Source organism: Amphiura filiformis, chromosome 17 (assembly GCF_039555335.1).
Source record: "Amphiura filiformis chromosome 17, Afil_fr2py, whole genome shotgun sequence".
NCBI lineage: Eukaryota > Metazoa > Echinodermata > Ophiuroidea > Amphilepidida > Amphiuridae > Amphiura > Amphiura filiformis.
The window spans coordinates 43,496,840-43,522,859 of NC_092644.1; the positions used below are offsets into that span (position 1 = coordinate 43,496,840).

At 37.1% G+C, this 26,020-nt stretch overlaps 1 protein-coding gene across 1 annotated transcript in view; it reads left to right on the forward strand.

Annotated features, from left to right (window-relative positions):
• Positions 1–4,313: 4,313 nt before the first annotated feature.
• Positions 4,314–26,020, forward strand: part of LOC140137843 (cyclic AMP-dependent transcription factor ATF-6 beta-like) — a 38,938-nt gene continuing 17,231 nt past the window's right edge. The window contains exon 1 of the mRNA XM_072159637.1: positions 4,314–4,472. Coding sequence (XP_072015738.1) covers positions 4,400–4,472 — 73 coding nt within the window. The 5' untranslated portion in view covers positions 4,314–4,399. The remainder of the gene's footprint in view (positions 4,473–26,020) is intronic.

The window sequence follows — 26,020 nt, forward strand, 5'->3', positions numbered from 1 at the left end:
TCACTCACTCACTCAGGCTCCCCTACTCACTCCCTCACTTTGGAAGGCAAAAATCAAAATCATTTAGGACCAAGTCCCGGGATTGGGGGTTGTGCAATAATTATGTGTAGGCCTACCCTCGGGGTGGTGAATTCTCAAAATGGTCTGCAAAAAATCGCTTTCCCCCCTGTGGCCGTGCCAAAAATTCTTTGCAGGTTTCCCCCCCCCCTTTTTTATGGCGTAATATAGAAACGGTGCCCAAAATATATGTGCCAAAAATCGCTTGCCCCCCCCCCTTTCGACCTGCCAAAAATTCGCATGACCCCCCCCCCTTGACCTGCCAAAAATGCTTGCCCCCCCCCCCCCCTATAAATAACCACCCGGGGGTACACATAATTATTGCACCACCCCTTATTTCTTACTATTACTTACTTAGGCCATTTTAATTAAATTATGTGTCTTAAAGGAGTATTTAGTGATCCTAGCATCCTCTTGTTATGACATTTTTCAGTACATATCCACGAAAAAAGCATCATTCCCAAAATTTTCAGTTGATTCCGATATTGCGTTTGCGAGTTATGCGAATTATGTGTATTAGGCCTACACTAGAACGAAATTCAAATTTCACGATATCTTTCATGTCTTTGCTAAACGAATTAATCTGCAAGAAATATTGTGTACATAAACATTATGTAGCCAGAGGTTTCCAGTGATATAAAAATCTCAACTTTTTTTGAGAAAAGTGGGGGGGATGAGGCTGTGGATCACGAAATGCCCTTTTAATTGAAATAATGCGGAATGTGGTACGGTGTTTTTTACTGTATTTTTTTTTATGTGTCAGTATACGTACAGGATTTCGGACAAGCATTTTGTGCAAAAAGATTTCCAATGTTGCAAATGTTGGATTTGTGCAAAAAGATATCCAATGTTGCAAATGTTGGAATAGTAGACAAAAAAGTCACTTCTACAAAAAATTGTGTCCAAAGTTTGCAAAAAAAATCGAAAACTTGAAATCAAATACAAATTTTGAGTTTAATTTTCGCCTATTTTGATAAAAAAAATATAAAAAAATTAAAAAATGAATTTCTTGATTTTCAAAGAGGACTACGTGCACTAATGCATGTGGCAGCTTTGAGTATTGCCTTACTTTTTTGTAACTTTAGGCAAAACCATAATAGGAGCAAGTATTATCTGTCAATGGGGAAGGGTAAATTTTGTGGCATGCCAAATATCAGACAATGCAGGATCGTGCCCCCTCCCCCAGACTGGTTGAGAAATGTTAAATCAGAGTACGGTATATACTTTCATGCGCGTATTTTGGGGGGGGGGGGCTTTGGGGGCGCCAGCCCCCCGGGGTCAAAGTAGGGGGCGGCAAAAACGAAGGGGCGGCGGAAGAAGAAGGGGCGGCAAAAACAGGGGCGGCAAAAACGAAGGGGGCGGCTAATGGAATTAGCAAAGAAAAAGGGCGCAAAAAATTGAAAAAGCATAAAAAAATTTGAAAAAATGTTGCTTTTGGGACGCTAGCGCCTAAAATCCTTTTTTTTTTTTTTTTTTTTTTTTTTTTTTGCTCTTCACTTTTCAAACGACCGTGAAAAAATTGGGTCAACCTTTTCGGGCTGTTAAGGAAGGGGCGGCAAAATTGTTTCTTCTTCAGCCCCCGGGGTTGGGGCGGCCACGGTACGCCACTGACTTTGGTTAAATGCTCAAAAATCATTTTAAAAAGCCTGACTTTCACAAATTTCAACCACTTTTGGTGCAAATTTCTCAATGTTGGTCAAATTTTATCTGGTTTTTAATAATTAATTTTAAAAAAATTTACTCAAGAATTGTTTTGTTACGTGTTCCGAAAAAATTGGGCCAAAAATAATCATTTCTTGGGATTTTCTCCAAAAATTTGCATTTTTGCCTTAGTCACAGATGAAATCATCAGGTCTTTTCTAAAATAGACCAACAATTTTTTTTACATAAATGAATAGGAGGGGGCTGGCATTTTCTTCGGAAGGGGGGATCCCAAAAATGCAGGGGGATCATAAAATTTTCAGACCAAAATAGGGGGGTCATAATTTTTTTAACACCCAAAATAGGGGGGGTTATAGAATCATTAAGGGATGGTGACTCAAAATTTTCAAGCTTTTTCACAATCGAAGTGCGTACAATCTATGCAAAATGTTTACGAGCTCAGCGCGCCTTCTTTATACACTTAGGCCTATGATAAAAAAAAAATTAACGTGCTCCGCACACTTTCTTCACTCTTAAAAGGGCATTTCGTGATCCACATGCAGCCTCACCCCCCCCCACTTTTCTTTTAAAAAGTTGAGATATTTATACCATTGGATCACCGCTGGCTACATAATGTTTATTTACTAAATATTTCTTGCAGATTAATTCGTTTAGCAAAAATATCGCCAAATTTGAATTTCGTTCTGGTATAGGCCTACTAGAACGAAAATACAACAGTACCTCAAAAATGTTATAAAAAGAGGATGCTAGGATCACGAAATACTCCTTTAAGTTCGGGCAATGAATAATTTTTCTTGAGTCTGTGTAGGTGGAAGGGGGTTATAAAAAATTTTCGACCCAAGATCGATAGGGGCGTCATAAAAATTTTTTACCCGCGATAGGGGGGGGGGGTCATAAAAAATTGACTCCGGTCACTGACATATTTGGGACCTCCCTGCCGAAAAAAATGCCAGCCCCCTGAGCAGCTGAGGCCCAAAAGTTTCTTGGAAAGTCAAAGACAAATTGAAATGGGGCTGGCTTTGTGATATGGAAAGTTCTCTAGAAAAATGTAATATGAGTATATTTTACAATTACGGGTTCACCGACCAATCAAGCAATGCAGATTGGTCAAACACCTTTAAGAATGTAAATAAAGAGCTTGATTATGACAATTGGAGAATCAAAGCCTTGAATAAATCTTCTCTTGACGATTATGTTAGGTACAAGGGGCTGGCATTTTCTTCGGAAGGGGGGGTCACAGATATACTGGGGGGGTCATAGAATTTTCAGACCAAAAATAGGGGGGTTATAATTTTTTAACACCCAAAATAGGGGGTTAGTTATTATTTAGGGCTGGTGACTTAAAATTTTCGCGCGCTGCGCGCGCATTCTTTAACTTCACAGTCGAAATGTGCGTACAATCTATGCAAAATTTTTACACGCTCCGCGCGCCTTCTTTACACTTACAATAAAAATTTTACCGCGCTCCACACACTTTCTTCACTTTTAAGTTTTGATGCGCTCCGCGCCTTAGTTCCGGCAATGAATAATTTTTCTTGAGTCTGTGTAGTTGGAAGGGGGGGTCATAAAATTTTTCGACCTGCGATAGGGGGGGGGGGTCGTAAAATTTTTTGCCCGCGATAGGGGGGTCATAAAAAATTGACTCCGGTCACCGACATATTTGTGACCCCCCTTCCGAAGAAAATGCCAGCCCCCAAAGAGCGACCATCACTAGAACCATACCTACTTGAAAAACTGAATTTTTATGGGTCAAGCTTAAAATTCAAAGCCCGCTCTAATTCTTTAGATTTGGAAGGAAGGAAAAGTCATGGTCAGATATAAACACGGGTCTTTGTAAGTTATGCAATTTAAACCAGGAGGAATCAGTTGATCACTTTCTATTCAATTGTACAAGTTTGGACTACATAAGGAATGACCACTTCAAAAGACTTGAAAAAGATCTATGTTCTAAAGGGTGGGAAGCGGGGTGGGAAGTAATTTGGCATATGTTCTCGGTTGGGGATGCAAATATTAGACACAATCTCCTCTTAGATAACATCTTCGAAGATAGCTATGATCTAGGGTCTATACTTGATAAATGTAGTAAAATGTTTCTCACTGATGCGTGGAAAGAAAGGAGTAATATATTGAAAGACTTATGATCTCATAATTATAACCCATATTAATGTATTGATTTATGAAGCTCATACAAACATGTATAATATATATAGTATAAGTATATCTGTATGACACTGTACGTGTGGTTTTTTTTGTAACAATCGATTAAGTTATTTCTTTCTTTCGTTTTTCTTTCTTTCTTTCTTTCTTTCTTTCATCCGTTCTCTTTCTTTAACCCTCTTCCTCACTTTAGATTATTTATATGTACCCTTTGCTTGAGTATATTTTTACTTTGTTATATAATTGTTGATAATTATTAAGCTTTGTTTGTATATTTAATGTCTTGGATGCACCATCAGATAGATGAGTGCCGCTGATGTAAAAGTGAATTCCAAATAAAAACTTGAAACTTGAAACAGTGCTGGATTTCTCTGTTTTGTTTGAGTGCACTAATTATGAAATCAACCAAACAAAAACATTTTACTGACTGGCAACCTTGGGTCAATGTGGCAATTTTTTTTCCCGAAGGTTCAGAATTCTCTGTAATTTGTAGACAATTTTGCCAGTGATTTCCTGCTTAGAAATGGCGTTGGATTTCATATACGAAGCCGATTCTCAGTTTCTTACTGACAATTTTCTCTCTGCTGAAGATTGGGGTTAGTAATGTTGTTTTTACATATTTAAAATTGATTTGATGATGTCTGTGTACTGTGTTGTTTATTTCCGTGAGCCTTTTAAATGATGCCCATCCCCCCTTCATTTGCCCTTATCTGCCTTTTTTAATAAATGCCCACAGGAGCTGTAATACTAGGCCTAGGGCGCCTACACTTATCATAGTTATTCTGTATTGTTCCTGAAATTATTTTTTCAAGGGAAAACTTACCAAAATGCAGTTAAATTTCCATGCATGCCCACGTACCGTCGTATCATGGTTGTAACTGTTTACTGTAGCCGAATTGGTCAAGATGGGAGATGCCGCGCTTGTTGATAGAAAGACAGCTTAGGCTAATAGAAATTGGCACTCCTTTCGTGGTGGATAATAATCAAGTATAAAACATGCAGGCATATGTCCGGCACTTAGGCCCGCACTTAGGCAGGGTGATTCTTTGTTGGATTATTTTAATTGATCCTAATTTGTGACCTCTTCTCATAATTTATTACTTTCTTTTTCTCACAAGTCTGAAACATTGAGTCGCAGACTCGCAGTACTGTCCATGCGAATTTGGATGTAAGCTCCCTAGGCCTATATCATGACGGTGTTGACGCAACTTAGAAAACTTGGAAGTATGATATATCTCCTTAAATTTGCCTCTGTGGGCCTACTTAAAATACGAATACAGAGTAGGCCTAGCCTATGTCTATGACTGTGAATTAATTTAGATGCCAAGACAAACAGATATCGTAAAAGTCACCGGCGCTTGCAACAGTTATGACTGAACGCTGTACAATGGTTTTTATACTCGCCATTTATATCTCCATGGTCGGGGCACGTACATGTAGGCCTATTTGCATGCTTGTCGTGGACGTAGTCGACCTGCCTGGCTAAAAATCCTGGCGTTTTCGGGCCGAATGTGGCTACCCAAAATTTACGGTCGACCTGGGAGAAACCGATTAACGATAACTTAGGTGGTCTATCGTGTGCGATACGATATTTTAGGTCGACCTGGGATTTTTTTCTCCCAGCTTGACCCAAAACGCTTTACTGTATGTGTAAGCTTTAAAACGGCCAACCAAGTCCCTCATCATGTCCTTCAGTACGGGTGTTTTTACGAGACATACTCCAGGCATGAGAATTTTCAGTTTAAAAACTGAATTCAGTTTTTTTTATAGTCAAAATTTCCGCAACTTTATTTAATTTCAGCCTGTTTTTGGTACTTTTTGCCCAATTTCACGCGCATTTTCAGTTTTTTCAGTTTTTATAGGAAAGTGCAGTCTCATGCCTGATACTCACTTTGTCCCGCAATAACAGGAATTCCTTTACCAACAGAACTTTGCTGTACTGCAATATCGGGTAATCCTAGCGGGGATTATGCACTTTCAGTTTCCCACGCGTTTGAACGGGAATTGGATTGCGTACTTTTTCAATGTCTAGTGAGCAAATTTCTTCAATATTTTGAGAAAATGATGTCAAATTTTCTATTCTATATTGTTTGGTAACAATGTTTTTTGCCAATAGTATGTTTAAAGTTGTAATTTTGTGTTTTTGATCGCTAAGATCGGATATTTTCGTTCCCGATTCGAATTCTGAACCGTTCGCAAGGGTGCCGATTTTGGGAGAACTTTGACGATAATTTTGCCCTTTTGGAAACTAAAATGCATTCGATCCTTAATTTTGTTTCAACTGAGTCTTAAATTAGCAAGCACAATAAGGTTGGTACCATATACATTGATGAAATTTTAAAGATTTTTTTTCAAGTTTCTAACCGGCACAAATCGTCAAGTGTGTATTTCCCATTGACATCCAAAATGGCGTAAGCCAGTCCTAGTACGAGGAACCCATACCGTAGTAGCTCTGCACAACAGTATGGGATGAAGTGTAAAAAGCTAGTGCAACGTTGCACTAAAAAATACAAGGCTCCTGTAGCTTAAATAGTTGCATGTTTGTCATAATATTAATTACACAGCTTCTTGTACTTCTTGTCTAAACTCTTATGCTTGTAATTGTAATTAATACCCCATTATTTATCCAGAATAATAAAAATTCATTAACACATGATCCACATCGGCGCACCAAAACTGAGATGGCACTTCAGTGCAAACTTAGATAGGGCAGCACTAATACGAAAATGTCATACCGATACAAAAAAATGTAAATGATGTGTCTGTTTTGCCCGTTATTTTTTATAAGTTTGTGTTGCGAACTAAGCCAGTCCTTAATATACAGAGGTACGGCGTATATAGGTCTGGCAAGCGACTAGGTAATCCTGTCGTAACAAGACAATGTTTTTATCATGCTCTTCGGGCTAAACGATTGAGTATTGCATGTTGTGAATAGCGCCATTGTGTTCAGCATGAAAAGAACCTCTAATAGCCTCCAGCATACTTTCCTGCCGCTTGCCGCAGCGGCGTTTCAACCAATTGTGTCCGTTTGTCTGCAATAAGCCCTTTCGCAATTTCGGAAAATTGCAACTGCGCATGCTCAGACATCGTCACACAGTTCTTCAACGAGAGATAAACAGGAGGAGGCTGCAGTGCGTTTCCAATGCGGTGAACTGTGCCGTTTGCATAAAAACATCTTGTACTGGAATTATGCCGATTATTTTGTCTTTATTTCTTCATGATACATTGTATTTGATTAAATATATACCGTATTTGTAGTGTCTCTGGACCTAGACCTAAATGCTAGGATCCATGGAGCTATTATAAGATGGAGAGGAAATATATTACGTAACGCATTGAAACCTTGTGCCGATTTGAAATCTGACAAGCTATTCATCGAAAGGTACCTTTTGTTTGGGACAAAGGGCTTCCACCATTAAATCGGTAAGCTGACCCGACAGTGTATTAACGCTTTACCTAGGAGGCTACTGTCAATAAGTGATCAAATGCAAGTCGCGTGAAAGCGCTTAATGGAATGAAAAGTACCTATTGTTATACATAAACCCAAGGGTGTGATTGAGTAGCCGTAAGCACAAAAGGCACACATTAGCCGCTAATGCATAGTTCGTTGTCACCCCACTTCATAAAAATAAATTGAATGCGCCTGCTGAATGATTACACATCATGGCTGCCATGTCTATAATGGTATTAAATAGCTACGTCCCGGGAGCTACGATACATGTAACATATAATAAGTATACCGGTATAGGCCTATATAAAAGTTGTTTTACAAATTGAGATTTTATTTTATTTTATTTTAAGAAGGAGAATGTCATAATCAGTGGCGTACTGAAGGGGGCAGCTCTTCTGTGAGAGGTCTTGGGAGGGATGAGGTTGAAGGAGGGATATGAAGAATGAGAGGGACTGGAGGAAGAGAGAAAGAGGAAGAAATAAAGAGAAATAAATAAATAGACGTAAATAAATAGAAAGGTAAGGAAAATGATAGGAATGAGAGGGGACAAAACGTAAGAGGGGGTGGAGAAGGGAAGGGCGATAAGAAGAGGGAGTGATACTATAGCAAGTACAGAGAAAGGAAAAGAAATGAATGACAAATAAATGTAGGCCTTATAATAATAATTATTATAGAAACTAAACACAGCCCCTCCCCCGCCCACACACACACACACATAGGCCTAACACTATAACAGCACTATAGGCAGCCATTCGATGATGCCAATGCCTTTATGCGTTACGTATTTAAAACGCCCAGTCAGATGTATTTTACACCTGCCAAGCACAAGTCACCTAATTTCAAAATTGGACGTTGAATGTACACTCTCATGAATATTGATTGGCAACATTTTCCAATATGTCAGCGCTCAAATCGGACACAATAGAACAATAGACCATTCAGTGCGTTGCTAGGATCATTCATGGTTGACCTAAAAAAAAATTGAATTTTGCACATTGTTTTGTGTTTTTAAGGGGGTATATGTGTGTAGGTACTCTGTGATCCATGGATATCAGGGTTAGGATGTGGGTACATGTACAAAGTCATAAGGTTGCAATGTGCATCAATGTTACAACCGTTAGAATGTTACAACTGTTACAACATTAAATGTTATGAAACATTAAAACAATGAATGATATTTCATCATTTTATCCAGGTTTGTTTAAATAATAAGAGGAACTATGACAATCATAAGACAAAACCTTACTGTGATTATTTGGTTCATTTTGTAAGTTATATGTCATTTTGACATTGAGCACAGAAATATCCCACTTTTGTGCGTCCAGAGATCTCCTGAACTATATATTTACATAGAAGTGACAAGTGAGTATTTCATAATTTTCATAACTTTATTACATGTATGACACCTTGGATAATATGGAAAAAAAATGAAATATTGTTAATTTTTTAGACATGACATTTTGTCTTAAATTGTAACGGTTGTAACATTGACGCACGTTACAACCGTTACGACATTGTAACCCATCTCCTAGCCATGGTACAATGTATGGATCAAACAGTGTCAGTACCTGGTTTATTATGAAGCAATCAATTTTTCTATCACAAGTATCGAACTGCAAACCCAAAGTGTCTATATTTCAGCAAAACGTCTAGAATTGGTTTAGCAGTAACAATGAGGGATTAACTACTAAATATAGACACAAATTTAGACCACTATATGGTCAGTATACCTCAAATGTAGTCTGATAAATAGACTCAATATTAGACACTAAGCCCAAAACGGCATTGGGTGCATTTTACACATGGGTGATTCTGGAATAAGAAGCAAACATGGGTTCTTATAAATCAGTGAAAAGAAGCAATTTTCCAGTTCAGCGAATTGCTAACAAACATTAAGCATGGATTTCAATGGGGTACATGTATGTTTAAATAGTATTATTTGAACAGTAATTTTACATATGTAGTTGTGCAACAATCAACATTGAATAATAGTTAGTGATCTTCAGAAAAAGTCGACAACAAAACATTTGGGCTGGTAAATTGGGAGCTAGCAGTCCATGAATGTGTCTATAATTGTGTCCATAATTTTGTCCAGTGTCAGTTTAACAAAAGCTTAAGGGCTGGGGTATGAGCGTTTGGACAGTATTTATTTTGGGACATTAGAGCACATCAGACATATCAATTGCATTCTGAATATATGAAGAATGTCATTCCGATATCAAATAATTTTGATTTTTTGAAATTCGCAATTTAATACACATTTTATGGCAAATCATTAAAAATTGATATTTTTGACATTTAACAGTACTTGAAGTAAACTTTATAAATCTGATGATTTATACTTAAAGTGTGTGTAGGTGGGATGAAAAGTCACGACGATCAATTGAAAATTTTGACCTTTCAGATTAAAGATATGGATTTTTTCCCAAAACACAAAAAAAAAATTAGGGTCTTTTTGGGGGAAAATCCATATCTTCAATATGAAAGGTCAAAATTTTCAATTGACCATCGGCTTTTCCTTCCTGCTACATACACTTTAAGAATATATCATTAGATTTATATAATTTACTTCGAGGACTGTTATATATCAAAAATTTGAAAATATCAAATTTTTATAAAATGTCATAAAATTTGTATTATATTGTGATTTAAAAAAAAAAAATTATTTGATATCAGAAAGACATGCTTCGTATTCAGAATGCAATTCGATAGGTCTGAGGTGCTCTCATGTCCCACAAAAAATACTGTCGAAAGGCAATAAACGCTCATTTTGGATCCCTTAATACCCTATTCATATCTAATCTCCAATACTAGACGATTTGCTGAATTATAGACGTTTTGGGTTTGCACCCCTCAATAAATTTGTGACTATTTTTGCATTTTTCTCAAAAACTAATAACACCCTGGTAACAAAAGTTATGTATATAGGGGCAAGGAATCCAATTACTACACTGGAATTTCAGTGACCCAAGACAAGCGGTTCGATACTTGTGATAGAAAATGAGGTACTGCTAGGATGTACCTCATTTCCTATCATATTTACTGAACCGCTTGTCTTGATTCACTGAAATTTCAGTGTAGTAATTGGATTCCTTGCCCCAATAATATACATAACTTTTGTTATCAGTGTGTTATTAATTTTTGAGAAAAATGCAAAAATAGTAACAAATTTACCACAGGAGTGTAGTACCCCCTTAATATGAAAATTGATACATAGTTTTCATGCCATACTCTATTAATGATATCAAAATGCATTGAACATATTTGTTGTATTGACAGTTCTTGACGCACAAGAGGACGAAAAATGAATAAAAGACTGAACGTTGAAAAATTGACTGTGTATGGTCTTTGGTTTAATTTTTTTAGGTTTTAAACACCATTGATTGCTTCATAATAAACCAGGTACTGACACTGTTTGATCCATACATTGTACCATGGCTAAGAGATGGTTACAATGTCAGTAACGGTTGTAACGCAAGGTCAATGTTACAACCGTTACAATTTAAGACAAAATGACATAAAAAATTAACAATATTTCATTTTTTTTCCATATTATCCAAGGTGTCATACATGTAATAAAGTTATGAAAATTATGAAATACTCACTTGTCACTTCTATGTAAATATATAGTTCAGGAGATATCTGGACGCACAAAAGTGGGATATTTCTGTGCGTCAATGTCAAAATGACAATGATCCTCTTATTATTTAAACAACCTGGATAAAATGATGAAATATCATTCATTGTTAATGCATCATAACATTTAAATGTTGTAACATTTTAACGGTTGTAACATTGACGCACATTGCAACCTTATGACTTTGTACATGTACCCACATCCTAACCCTGATATCCATGGATCACAGAGTACCTACAGTCCTACACTTGGTTTGTATTGTATAGGAATCAATAATGTTAACCTAGGAAATCCATAGAACAGACCATACAAAAAATCCAAAAAATCAATTGAAGAGGGTACTACACCCCTGCCTAATTCTGTGCCTATTTTTGCATTTTTCTCTAAAATTATAGGGCATTGGTGACAAGTAAGATATGTATATTATAGGGACAAAGACTACAACTACTGCACTGGAAATTTTATTTCAACACAGACAGCAGTTGTGGAGTTACAGTCAAAAATGAGGGAAAACCAATATTTGATCAATAAATCAATAACTACTTGCCTTGAGTTGCTGAATTTTCAGTGCAGTAGTTGTAGTCATTGCCCCTATAATACATGTATCTTACTTGTCACCAATGCGCTATAATTTTTGAGACAAATGCAAAAATAGACACAAAATTGACCAGGGGTGTAGTACCCCCTTACATCAAAATAATCTGATGAAGAATTAAAAAAATCTGATTTTTTTGAAAAAATTTTTTAAATAAAAAAAATCAACAACCCTGTTTTGAACTTGATGGACATGACGGTTGGTTGGACTCGCATCTTTTGTCGCCTACCAACCTGCTGCCATGTCAAATAAATGCAGTGCCGCCGAGAGCCATTACGGGCCTGGGGTAAAATGAATGTCAGGGCCCTTTTTTATACAGCCCTTCCCCCAGGTCTCTTTTCTTTGCTTTTATGAGACCCTTAAACTTGTATGCTTTCTTTGTTGTTTTATGGCCCCCTAGGACCCCAGGCCCGGAGGTAACGCCATCCCCCCCCCTTGGCGGCGGCGCTGGCACTGAATAAATGCCATATATGATATACCTGTATCAAGGGGTTGCAGAGCTACAGGCCTCTGGGCCCAGCCCTCGAATTAAGGATCTGAAGGGGCACGGCAACTTTTTTAGGGCAAGTTGATAATTGCCGTGGATTTTCACTGAAAAGGCAAGGCAGCACGGCAATTTGTAATATTTCAAAAGGGCATCAAGGCAACTGTTGAAAATTTGAGAAGGGCACCAAGGCAATTTTTCAAAAGCGAATAGATGCATTACCGTCAGCTGAATTCGACACCAAAGAAAAATTTGACTCTCAACTTTACACTAAAACTAACCTGATTGCTTAAAAAACCTGCTTTAGTTTAGTTTAATATCTTTATTGCACAAAATATCAAAATGCGGTGTGTGGTGCAAAAGGGCAACCCCGAACAGGCACGCAGGCCCACTGGATGGGGGCCCTTATACACACACCAAAATAAAAGAACTAAAATTACACAGTACATAATTATAAGCATATTTAAAAAACACTATAAAATACATTAAAAATACAATATAATACTAAAATTGAGTTGCCAAATATAGCGTAAAGACATCGCATAATTCAATAAACATTAGTGAAATTGCACAAGGTAGGTAAACTGACAAGTTCACAATTTGCAAATGTTCCCCAAGCACAAATCCAAGAACACCTCGGCACAAAGATCCCCTACACACCCCAATGACGCCCGCACCACACCGTAGCACCATATCAAATTGACTGATCACACTCACACTCCTCGCCTGATTCCTGCTGGAACTTGACGTTGGTGGCGTCAATCTGAGAACGTACCACAGTGCAGCACGAAACGCCACCGAGGCATGCCTAAGCATTTCCGGACATGTACAGAAGAAACATTTGCAAATTGTGAATTATGAACAAACCCGATGACATTATTTATGGATACTGACAGGTGAATTTGAGATGTAGTAATTTAGGATCTCGGATTTGAAATATTTGAAAATTTGAACGCTCCTAACGTCAGCAGGGAGGTTGTTCCAGGAGTTGTACACACGGTTAAAAAATGTCTGCTTGAAAATATTGGTATTGCACTTATTTGGGATAATTGTAGGTGAGTCAGAAGATCTTAAAGAAATGGATTCAGTGCCACGGAAATTCACTCTATCTTGCAATGAGATAAAAGACATGCCATGTAAACCCTTGAAGAGCAGGATGTTATCTTTAAACTTGCGACGGTCCTCAAGACTAGAAAGGTTGAGTTCTGTAAGACGCTCTTCATAGGGGGCAGAACTTTGAAGGATAAATCTGGTAGCACGCCTTTGAACTCTTTCAATGGCAGTAATGAGACCCTTTGTAGATGGATTCCAAATTTCTGACCCGTATTCCAAAATAGGTCTGACATGAGCCAAATAAAGAATTTTACGAGTAAGGGGTCTTTTACCTCATTGCAAGTGTGACGGATCAAGCCCAAAATACGGTTAGCTTTGCAAATCATATGATTAATATGCATTTTCCAATTCAAATTATTAGTGACCATGATACCAAGATCGCTTTTGACTAGTAACAGAAAGTAAATTGTGGTTACCAAGTTTATAATCAACAGGATCAACATGGTGACGTTTGCAGTTTTGACCTGAAGCACCACACATTTTTTGGCATTAAAATCAATATCCCATGTTTTACTCCAGTTATTCAGAGCATTGAGGTCATTTTGCAGAGCCACTTGATCATCAATGGAAGAAATTGTTCTATATAATTTTGCATCATCCATAAAGAGAGCAATGCGTGTCTCAGGTGAGACACAGGATGGCATGTCATTGATGAAGATAACAAAAAGTAAGGGCCCTAGGATAGAGAGCCTGTGGGACACCGGATGTGACTGGTAATAAGTCAGAATGAGCACCATTGATGACCACTCTCTGCAATCTGCCCTCCAAATAATTGTTGAACCAGGCAAGGAGTGAGCCACCGATGCCTGCATACCTGAGCTTCTCAATAAGCTTGGAATGGTTGACCGAGTCAAATGCCTTTGAGAAGTCCAGGTACACAACATCAGTGTCACACTCCCTGTCATAGATAGAACCAAGATACTGGGTAAAATCAACAAGTTGTGTAACACAAGACCGATTGGGCATAAAGCCATGTTGCCCATCGGAAATAATTGGCTGTAAAAGGGCAATATTTTCTTGTGGATGCAGCGTTCCCAGAACTTTGGAAACCAGGCTGAGCAGTGATATTGGACGGTAGTTTTCAACGCAAGTGTTGTCCCCTTTCTTAAACACTGGTGTGACATTTGCCAACTTCCAGGCGGATGGAACCTTGCCTTGCTGTAGAGAAGCATTAAAGATGACAGTCAGGGAGTGCGACAGCTCAAAGGCACACTCGCGCAACAACTTGCCTGGAATACCGTCCGGACCACATGCCTTGCCTGGATCCAATGCTCTCAGAACGTCAAAGATGTCTGTAGCAGAAAATAAAATAGAACACAAACTATTGGTATCATTATTATTATCAGATATACAAGCAATGTCAAAGGAATCTTTGTTTCTAAACACACTGTGGAAATATTTGTTGAAGAGACTGGCTTGTTCAGCTGGAATGCTGGTGGTGGAATTATTGTATGTAATTGAATGGGGAATTTTACCAGGGTTTTAATCTTGTGGAATGACCAAAACCTCTTTGGGTTGTCTCTAAGTGAGTCTCTAACTTCAAAGAGAAAATCGGCACGCTTTCTCTTGATGAGGGATTTGGATTGCTTACGCAAAGATCGAAATTTATCCCAATAAGTGCTGTTGCCAGTTTTTTTAAACTTAACCCAAGCACGTTCTTTTTTCTTCACAATATTAATAATTTCTGAATCAATCCAAGGAGCAGAGTTTTGGATTTTGCAGTGCACCTTAGGAATAAACGTATCAACAATGTCACACAAACTAGTGTTCCAATTGTCCCATAAAACATCAATGTCATTGTCGTCCAAGTTCCAAGAGTGAGAAAGGAGAGCATTTTTTGGGCCAGACCAGTCGGCTCGTTTGAAATTGTAAACGGTGCGCTTTGGTTGCTTGACACGTTTGCACAAGATGGGAATTGAAAAGGTAATGGCAGTATGATCCGAGCCAATATTATCACACCCTTCTCTAAGATCATCAACAAGAGTAGGATCCCACAGCAAAACAAGATCAAGGATGTTACCGTGCCATCTTTATTAAACCTAGTTGGGAAATTCACCATCTGGTGCAAATAGCAAGCATTAGCAACATCACAAAATTCTCTTTCAAGTACTCTACTGTCATTAGTATATTCGCTTAGTGTCCAATTAATGCGTGGCAAATTAAAATCACCTACTATAATTTTATTTTTAATTTGATGAGATTGAATAGAGTCAATAAAAGAACTCAGCATATCCATGTCCTCCATGCCAGCATTGGTGTACACAGGTGGACGATACACAACGGAGAGAAGAACACTTTTCCCTGGCTGTGGATTTACTTCAACAACACACGACTCAGGATACGTTTCTAACTCAACATGGCGATGAGACGCGCAAGTCCATTTTCACTGCAATCAACACCCCACCACCACGAGTACCGGTACGATCATTTCGGTACACAACATAACCAGAAGGAGAATAAAGCTGTCAGGAATAGTTGAGTTCAACCAAGATTCAGTAATTAAGATAACATCGTAATCAAGGCTGTATACAATGGCTTGAAGATCAACGGTTTTGTTCTTGGTACTACGAGTATTCAAATAAAAGCAAGTCATATTGTTGTTACTACTGTCAGCAACAGAACTAATGGAGCTGTTGGAAACTGACAGAAAGGATCCTGAAGAGCCTGGTTCACTACATGTAGACACGGACAAGTTAAGCGTAGATGTCGAATCAAAAAAGGAGTCAGTTAGTGGTGGGAGACCTTGTGTGCAAATACACAACATGCAAGTCCAGCAGGAGCCGAGGGAGCGAAACTGATGCATAGACAGTCCACTGCAAGCACGATGGAAATGATCACTGCATGATGTACATTGGACTCGGTACTTATTGTAAATTGGTTTGGTACAATGTGCACACTCCTGACGAGGTCCAGGATTTTGGTGGACATCCCCCGCCAAGAGCAACAACTGGAACGTAGCCGAACTGTTAGCATAATAGGCTACACGCTATGCAAATATTTTGTACCATGAAAATTTGCAATGTCTATGCCTGACCTGTGGTGAGCTGTGATAGGGTGCAGAATTCGCAGTCAGGTAAGCTTACCAGATTATGACCTTCACCAAGTTGATGTAGTCTAAGCTGAAATGAAGCTACCAAAAGTACTGATATGAAGAGAGTACTCATTATAACAGCTGTGCTGAGAGTCTTGTTGAAGAAAAATGCTGATAGAATGCTATAATAAGTTCAAATTGTCAGAGCTCATCCACCCACCTTGTATTAGTTAGTATTAGTAAAGAAAATATAATACAGTTTAATTTACTTAAATTTTGCGATCCCTAGTTCTGAGCTGCAAAACTGACTCGAAATGTAGCGATGAAACAGCTGTAACTTTGGTAATAATATTGATCAAATTACGGGATAAAAACTATTTTGTGCAAAACATATCTAGAGATGGGCTCACATGTACAAGATAAGACGATACCGGAAGGGTATCGCCATCGGTTTGCAATGGGAAGTCAATGTTTCATAATCGAGAGAACAATTGATTTGCCCAGCGCTCAGATTTTGTTCACGACACGAGGTCAAGGACGCTATAGTTACTAACAGCGTTTCTGATTGGTCGATAGTACGTTGAAGGTATTTCTCTGACCAATCGAGAAAATGAAATCAGATTTCTAGTAACCAGATAATGTATAAGCCGATGTGATTGGCTGAATATGTAAGCTTACGTAGGGGTAATGAATATTAATTCACAACAAACTATTGTGTATACTGTGATTGATAGCTGGGTTACGATGCTCAAAATAGCGATCGTGTTCAAGATTTTCGATTTAATTTTCCACAATTTTGCTGGGATTTAACCAGTACTTGTTAATGATTTTATAATGAAGGGACAGGGCTGGCCGGCTAGGGCACCCACGGCAACTGCATTTATGGGCACGGCAAGTGACTGCCGTCGGTAAAGGACATATTTTGAGGGCATTGCGGCAATGGGGGTGGGCACCCACGGCAATATGCCGTCGGTGCCGTGGGTTAATTCGAGGGCTGTCTGGGCCTCGACTGTAATTCCTTCACTCGTCGTTGTATTATGTATTTTTATAGTTTATTATTTAATTCTTTATTTATGTATTATTCTTGTATTATTATTGTATCATGTAATGAGTGAAAAGATAATAACAATAAATCTAATCTAATCTAAACTGTACTGGTAATAGTGCTAAGTTTAGATGAGTTGTAGTATCTGGTGACTTGGAATCAGTGGAAAGCAATGGAAATTTTGGAAGTAAACACTGATCACGCCAAGTTACTCAAGTATAGCGCCCAAAAAGTTGTTCAAATGACATATCAGCAAATTGTTAGCATGGTTAATTGTTTAAAAATTAGTAAACTTTACTCTGAAGGTACAGATAAGTCATCAAAATAAATTTCGGTAACATTAAACTTCACAAAGAATTATTTTAATACGGTTGAAAAATGGTGACAATTGACTAACTGAAGTACCGTATTCGTTCCAATAAGCGCCCATGCACCAATAAGTGCCCACCTACGGTATTTTCAATTCACTTAAGGGTACCATTAATGTTGAAGTGACAGAAAGGCATTGATACAGTGAAATAGCTGGAAGACTACAAGTCCTGTGTAAACTTGAACGTCTCAGCCTCAGGACCCTTTTATAACATACGTAAATTCATCTCTAATAAATGCCCCTTTTAGGTAAACCAGGTGAAAAATAAGCGCCCATCCAAAATGACTTTGTTAAGCGCCCTGGGCGCTTATTGGAATGAATACGGTAGTTGAAGTTCCATGGTCTATAGATCTCTATCACAGAGTAACTATCGTGTCATCATGTAGATCGTAAATGGATTTCTTGATCAAACATTTAAAAGAAAGCTATTTTACAGTATCAATACCGTTAACTATGTTTATCCGAGTGTGGTAATTGTTACATTGATTAAACAACACCCCTCCCCCAAATGGGGCAGGCCATTAGACCTAAAGAGAAGTCATCAGCATTTGAGGTCTAATGGCCTGCCCTGCCAAAAAAGGACTGACCGCTTTTTATTTGCCAAAAAGGACTCCCCCCTTATTTTGGGTCTCCCCTTATTTTTGGGTCTCCCCCCCTTATTTTTGGGTCTCCAAAAAGGGAGCACAAAACAAAAAAACAGTCACACCGTCTCCTTTTGTCAGGTGTGATAGCCCTACCCTATTTTATAAATTTTTTATGAAAAACTTTTCAGGTCTATGTTATGGCCTGTCCGATTCCGTTTATTTCGTCAATTTTTAATTCCTGTCAAAACCCTTTTGTGTAAAAGGCTGTTATGGTGTTGATAACTCCCCCATAAAAGGATCGATTTTAGTTCATGGTCCTAAACTGTCCCAAGACTAAATTCTATGATTATAGCTCCAAGTGGTCGAAAACTGGTCAACCTCGACATAGTCGTGGAATGGCCTTTTTGCTGAGCTCTTAAAAATCGGTCAAAATCATCTTTTAAGGTGGTACTACACCCCTTTGATAAAATTTTTGCATTTGACGTTTCGACATAGTCGTGGAATGGCCTTTTTGCTGAGCTAAATCACCTTTTAAGGTGGTATTATACCCCTTGATAAATTTGTGACTATATTTGCATTTGACGTTTCGTAATTGAAGCTACATGATGTTTCCCAAAAGACCTGTACATGTATGTATTGTATGGCAAATGGGAATAAAATGATCATGATATTTAGCTAATCATTATTTGTAGGTACCGGTACATGAAATTGTGACTGTTTTGTCATCATTTATCACAAAAACTTCGGGAATTATATTTACAGAATTATATGTCATTTCCAAATTCAGAATTTTACTGAAATTCATAATTTATTTTGACCAACAATAAGTTTGAAAGCATGCTTCATTATTAAAAATTTTAAAAGAAACCAAAGTCCATAACCATTTGGTTTGATGTATACTTGCACTCTAGTTCAGATTGATTTAATAACTGCTATATTTTCACACAAATGTTAGTGGAATACTATCTACTTATCAGCCATTGTCAGTAAGAATGGGACCGAATTGGGACTTTGTGATTCAAGTGCGTCATGGATTTTCTTTTAAAAAAATAAGATGCTACATCATCAGTCCAAGAAACTACCCCCAAAATTTTAGCTTCCTCGCTCATTTCGCTTTGTCTGAAAAAAAATTATTGAAATTTTGGCCCCATAAACATCGTTAAATGGTTTACCAATTAGTAGCCACTAGAAAATTGTGCGCCAACGTTGGCCCAGTGAAAAGAAAACAGTTTTTGAATCCTTCTATGGGTATCATTACAATGATGCAAAAAAATTCTTGGGTTACCATTGGCGCATCGTAATAATCAAGTTTAAAATATTAGTGAAAAGCGCCCTCGTGCTGTTTTCTGTGGCTTTAAACTCATTGCGCCATTAAGCACCCACGAAAAAAGCAAGTTGAAATGCATTAACTAATTATTTAGAATCAAATGCAAATGCAAAATTGATGGGTGCTCGTTGGCGCAAGAAGAAAATGGAGGTCAAAGGTCAAATTTTCAAATTTTGAGCCATTTTCACGCCTCATTAATTTTATGCGCCAAGGTCGAAGAACAGAAAAATTTGTGTTCAGTGGTAAACAAACTGTAACTCTACTAAAAGAAGCAGTAAAAAGCTTGGGTCCTGTTGGTTTAGTATTTTTTATGATTTTCTAAATATCATCTTAAAGCAAGTAAACAGTAAATAATATGCCATGCCGTACTATGTGTGAACTTTAAGTATCCTCCACTAGATATGCCAACAAGTACCCATGGTGTTTTAACTTCAGTTAGTTTATTCAAGTGCTGTTGCTTGCATTTCTGTGGAAATAAGTGTGGGCTCATGTTGGCGCAAAGATATTTTAAGGGTCAAAGGTCAATTCAAAATCACAAAATGCTACTTTTATGTTAGTTTGTGTGACCAATATGCAATCTCCGAGTGTCCATTTCTTGATGCGCCAACAAGTACCCATGGTGTTATAACTTCATTTAATTTATCCAAGTGCTATTACTTGTGTATCTGTAGGAATATGTTTGGGCTCATGTTGGCGCAATGATATTTTGAGGGTCAAAGGTCAATACAAAAACTCAAAATATGACAAAGTGCATTCTTTGAGTGTTGGTAATTTCAATGCCAACAAGATCCCATAATTTTTTCACTACCTATGCCAACTCGATTTATTCAATTTCTTCATAAAAAGCCTTGAAGTTGGGATAATATTGGCATTATATGAATATTTAAAGAGCCCAATATTACAAGTATGAGACCAACTTCTGCATTTTTATTTAAAATGCAGAAGTTGTGCAAGCTTACAATGTACATTGTATTGTATAATAAGTGAAGAACAATATTGCATTTTGACTGCAATGAATCAATATACTTATAGGCTACTTATAACATGTGCAGGCTTATAATATTTTGGAGAACATTTTTGTAAACCATGAAAACTTAAAATGTGTACCTTCCACTTGGTTTGTTGTGGATTGTCAAATGATCTGAAAATGCAGGGTAAGTTTTGATTTATACACATTCTGCATTCAACAGTAAAAAGTGTTATTCTTAAATAGCACTGTGCCATGAGCATCCATAAGACTTAACAAGCAAATATACACTCCATTTGAGGTAGATATTGGGACAATGTTTGCACATTTTCAGAGTTGCACAAACTCGCAAAAGAGTTGCACTTTGTGCTTTAGGATTGACCTTTGACCCTTATAATATCCTTGCGCCAACATGAACCCAAACAAATTTCTACATAAATGCAAGTAACAGCACTTAGATAAACTTATTGAAGTAAAAACATTATGGGTACTTTTTGGCACATCTAGTAGTGGACGCTTGAAGATTGCGTATTGGTTGCAGGAACTATCAAAAAGTAGCATTTTATGGTTTTGGATTAACCTTTGACCTTAAAAATATCCTTGGGCCAACATGAACCCATATTAATTTCTACATAAATGCAAGTAACAGCACTTAGATGAACTGATTGAAGTAAAAACATTATGGGTACTTTTTGGCACATCTAGTAGTGGATGCTTGAAGATTGCATATTGGTTGCATGAACTATATAAAATAGCACTTTATGGTTTTGGATTAACCTTTGACCCCTAATATATCCTTGCGCCAACATGTGCCCAAACTAATTTCTACATAAATGCAAATAACAACACTTAAATATGGTGGATGAAGTAAAAACACCATGGGTATCTGTTGGCACGTCCTGTTGTGGATGCTTGAAGATTGATGAAACCCCTATTTGGCCTATTATATGATATTTACTAGGCTTTAGGATGATATTTAGAAAATCATTAAAAATAGTGAACCAACAGGACCCAAGCTTGTTTCTGTTTCTTTTATTAGAGTTATTATTTCTTTACCACTGAACACCACTTTTAATGTTCTTTGACCTTGGCGCACAAAATTAATGAGGCGTGAAAATGGCACAAAATTGGAAAATTTGACCTTTGACCCCAATTTTCTTCTAGCGCCAGCGAGCGCCCATCAATTTCGCATTTGCAATTGCTTTTAGGTAATTAGTTTATCCATTTCAGCTTGCTTTTTATATGGGTGCTTAATGGCGCAACGAGTTTCAAGTCATAGAAATCAACACGAGGGCGCTTTTCACTAATATTTTAAACTAGTTTATTACGATGCGCCAATGGTGACCCAACCATTTTTTTGTGTAATTGTAATGACACCCATAGAAGGATTCAAAAACTGTTTTCTATTTACTGGGTCAACGTTGGCGCACAATTTTGTAGTCGCTGCTAATTGATAACCCATTTAACGATGTTTTTGGGGCCAAATTTTCATTATTTTTTTTCGGACAAACGAAATGAGCGAGGAAGCTAAAACTTTGGGGATAGTTTCTCGGACCAATGTTGCATCATCCTATTTTTTTAAAAGAAAATCCATGACGCACTTGAATCACAAGAGTCTGAATCTTACCGACAGTGGCTGTTTAAATTCATTTATCTTAGTCTTTGTGCAAAATGACTGAGCCTCCTAAAAAGATTTTTTAAAAAGATACTTTCTCACAAAATTGTTAGAGTTGGATTTTTTCTCAAACTGCTATTTTATGCGATTTCACTTCAAAATGCTTGCACAGGATTTAACTGATATAAAAAAATGCTGCAGCTAAAAAAATTATAAGAAATAAACTAATTGTAAAAATATATAACCCAATATGTGTAACACCTAGAAATTCCTAACAAAATAATGAACTGCTTGGTAAATTTTAATGACCATGAAACTACAAGCTTTCTGATACGGGTACCAGTATATATCATGAAGAAGTAAATTATAATGAAAATGAACCTTTTGTGGCGTGCATGCATGAAACCCATCAGATAATGCATTACTATACACAACCAGCATAAGCATTATACCAGAGCAGTTTTTAATGAAAAAAGTGGGAAATTTGTACAACTGTTGCTTAGCAACGCCTCTTGTGATACATCAGCAGTGCTCAGTTAGTAGCGATGCTGTGATGGTTGATCACTCCCTGCATAATACCAGTAGTAGGGAGACTAAATTAAGACGTAGATGCAATGAATGGAAGCTACAATGGATTCTTATCCATATACGTACAGCTATAGGGAGTCACCATGGCTATTGTGTCAAAGTGAAATCGAAAATAGCAATTCAACATCGGTATATTTTCCAGGTGAGGAAAAAAGTGAATTAACTAATTACTGGTACGGAAATGTACTGTTTGTGCTTGTGATTCTGAAAGTTGATTTTATTATGCACAAAAGTGAAAGAATTTATGCAAGACGATGTGAATTGTGAAGCACTGGTACTCAGGATATGATGACGATTTGATGAAATTCACTGCAACATTTTACGCTGTATGTGTAAATGTGGGATATTGTGATAATTAATTGGCTATTTTGAAAATGCTTACAATGCCATGTACTACATGTATACAAAATTCAGAGTAGGCTGTTTCCAACATAACCAAAATTACAAATGAAATTTCAATATCTTGTTAAAACAGTTATTGAAATATTTGTTTGTTTGACGCCAGAAAAAGATCCATCAAACAGCAATATTTTCCGAATGAAACCATGGATTTGAGTTCTGTTTTTGCTAGTTCCCAGCAACCGTCTTGAATGTCAAGATGAACATGTTAGCTTTAAAATATCCTACCTGCAGGCCTAGCCTGTAGTTAGGATTTATTTTGGAAAGGGTGCGGCAGGCTCAAAGGTGGATGAAAAAAAGTGTTGATTTCAATGTTTTTACTGAAAAAACTGGACCTTATGTGATTTTTTCCTTTAAAAAAGGGCTGGTTTTCAATGTTTTATAGTAAAAAAATTCCTTATTTTATTGGCCACATTATTTGTGTGTAAAGGATAATGCTGCACCCTTTATATCTATTCTATTACCGGTACCACAAAATAGTGCTATTTAAAGAGAAAACATCACATTTTTTGCCCAAATATTTCAAGTTGTTTACCGCAAGGTGGAGCGCCTATGCGTAGCCAAAGCGTACGTGATAGCGTAGCCAAAGCGTACGTAGAATGCGTAACGACGCTAATATACTGCATCGCGCTTTGCTGTGCGCTGTGATGCGAGAAGAACATAAAGTTTGTTGCCCTGGCCACTTTATTGCTAATTAATGGTCTTTCACGTGACGTGTTTAAACAAATCACAGTGCGCGATTTTGAATAATGGGTCGTGGGGGTAATAGAATTATACATCTAAAGACCTCACAAAAAGTAACCCAGCCATTATAAACAATTTTTTATAATGATATTTCAGAAAGAAAATTTTATTCTGGTACCAGTATTAAATTAATTATGACCCTTCGTTTATCACAATTGGTCGGTATGTGGTCTCAGTGTAATTCTTGTGTGAAGGTTTCAAGAGCCCATGTCAGTTTTGCAGCATATTTTATTTGAATTCAGTACAAAGATAATAGCGGGATTTACATGCCACAATGCTTGCATTTAACTTTTTACCATTGATCACTTTAAATTATGCAACTTTCAAATTCAGTGTTTTTTCCCTTTAAAAAACATTGCTGTGGTGTACATTTTTTTGTAAATATTGAACACAACTGGGCAAATGTGGTATCAAAATGCTTGTAAATAAACTATCTTTCTTTCTATAAATTAAAAATTGTTAACATACGATTTTAAATCGTCCTGAAGCAATTGTTGAATAGGCATATATTTTATGATATTTATAATTGCTGAGTTACTTTTTTGTGAGATCTTTAGATGAAAATTGACTGCATTGTAGATGATGATTGTAAATTTCATTCATTCAAATATTCCTTCAATGATGGGTGACTCATCTTGACCGTCCATAATAATTGAACCCATCACATCACAATGTTTGCAATCATCATTAAGTGACAATTATGAAGCTGATGGCAAGAGGAGTAATGGGAAATAGTTGACCATTATTATCAGGATTATTATATTTAACTAGATCATAAAAACAGCACTTTCCTCCATTGTCATTAATTTTCATAAATTTTTTTTAGAAGTCCACCACTTTATTCGATTTAGAGGTTGACCTCTTTATTCGATTTATGTTCAGCAAAATGTGAGCATGCTTTAACCAGGGATATGAGACATATCCCTTCTTTAACTAATGAAGATTACCGGTAATTGCAATGAATGAAGGTATTTTTTGTCTCATATCCCTGGTAATATTAACAGTGTCAAATGGTAATATAGCACAGTATGTTTTTGAAAACCTGGGTTATTTGTTGATTCTAGGAGTTCTAATTCTGTTGGGCATACACAAGGGGAGAATCCATCCTGGTTTTTCAAAAGGAATTTCGCAGAGACAGATTTGATATAAGCATTGAAGTTTATAAAATCAAAGATCTGCTGATTTTAAAAATTGTGAGAATAAACACAAATTCCTTTTTATGAAAATGGGTAAATTGGGCTAATCCCAGGGGTCGAAATAAGCGATAGCCCGATAGCCATGGCTATTAGGTTTTCTGTCGGGCTATTGGGTTTTATCTCCATGTAGCCCGTCAATACATGGGTTTTCATCTTGCAGAAAAATGAAAACATGTGAAAGAAAAATAAAAGCTTTGATCTCCAATATTTACGGCCTGTCCAGAAATTATGTAACATAAAATGCAATGTAACGACATTTGTTGAAGTGACGTCACCGTAGCATTGTAACATAATTTAAAAATAGAAATAAAATACACTCCGCCGGCATAATTACACAGATTGTGATATTGTCTAGAACCACTGCTGCTAAGTTATTGCAGTGCTGAATGATGACACGTACATGAGTTGGAAAATTTTCTAATTCTAGGGATCGGAAAGAAATGCTTTGTGGGTGGTGTGTGGAGATATGCCATCGGTGAAATACAACACAATGATCGGCCGTAGAAGAAAAAAATGACAAAAAGTTGCCCTTGAATTATGTTTTATAGTCATCATACTCCAGTAATTCAATAAATATCATAATATTTGGCCTAAACTTGAACTCATTTGCAATGAAATGTCATTTTTATTGAGAAATGCATGGGTTCCATGTGGTGCCAATGGTGTTGAATTCTGCACTTTGCGAAGTTTACTGCATTTTGTGGAATTCGCTGAACTTTTATGGCATAAAGCAACACTTTTATAGTAAGTAAACTGCTTGGGAAGTTTCTTAAAAAGCGAGATAGTTGGTTTATACAGGCGAGAATCGTGGCGTGAAAAGCGAGATCACATTTTTTGCCGGGCTTTAACGATTCATACCATGAATCTATACCGGTAACACATCTTTGTAACCAAAATCACAAAATCTGATACCAATTAATTAAAACGGTACATTCGAGATTAAGAACCCTTCATTTTAGGATTTGAGCGCATATTTTTAACACTTTCAGGGGTTCTGA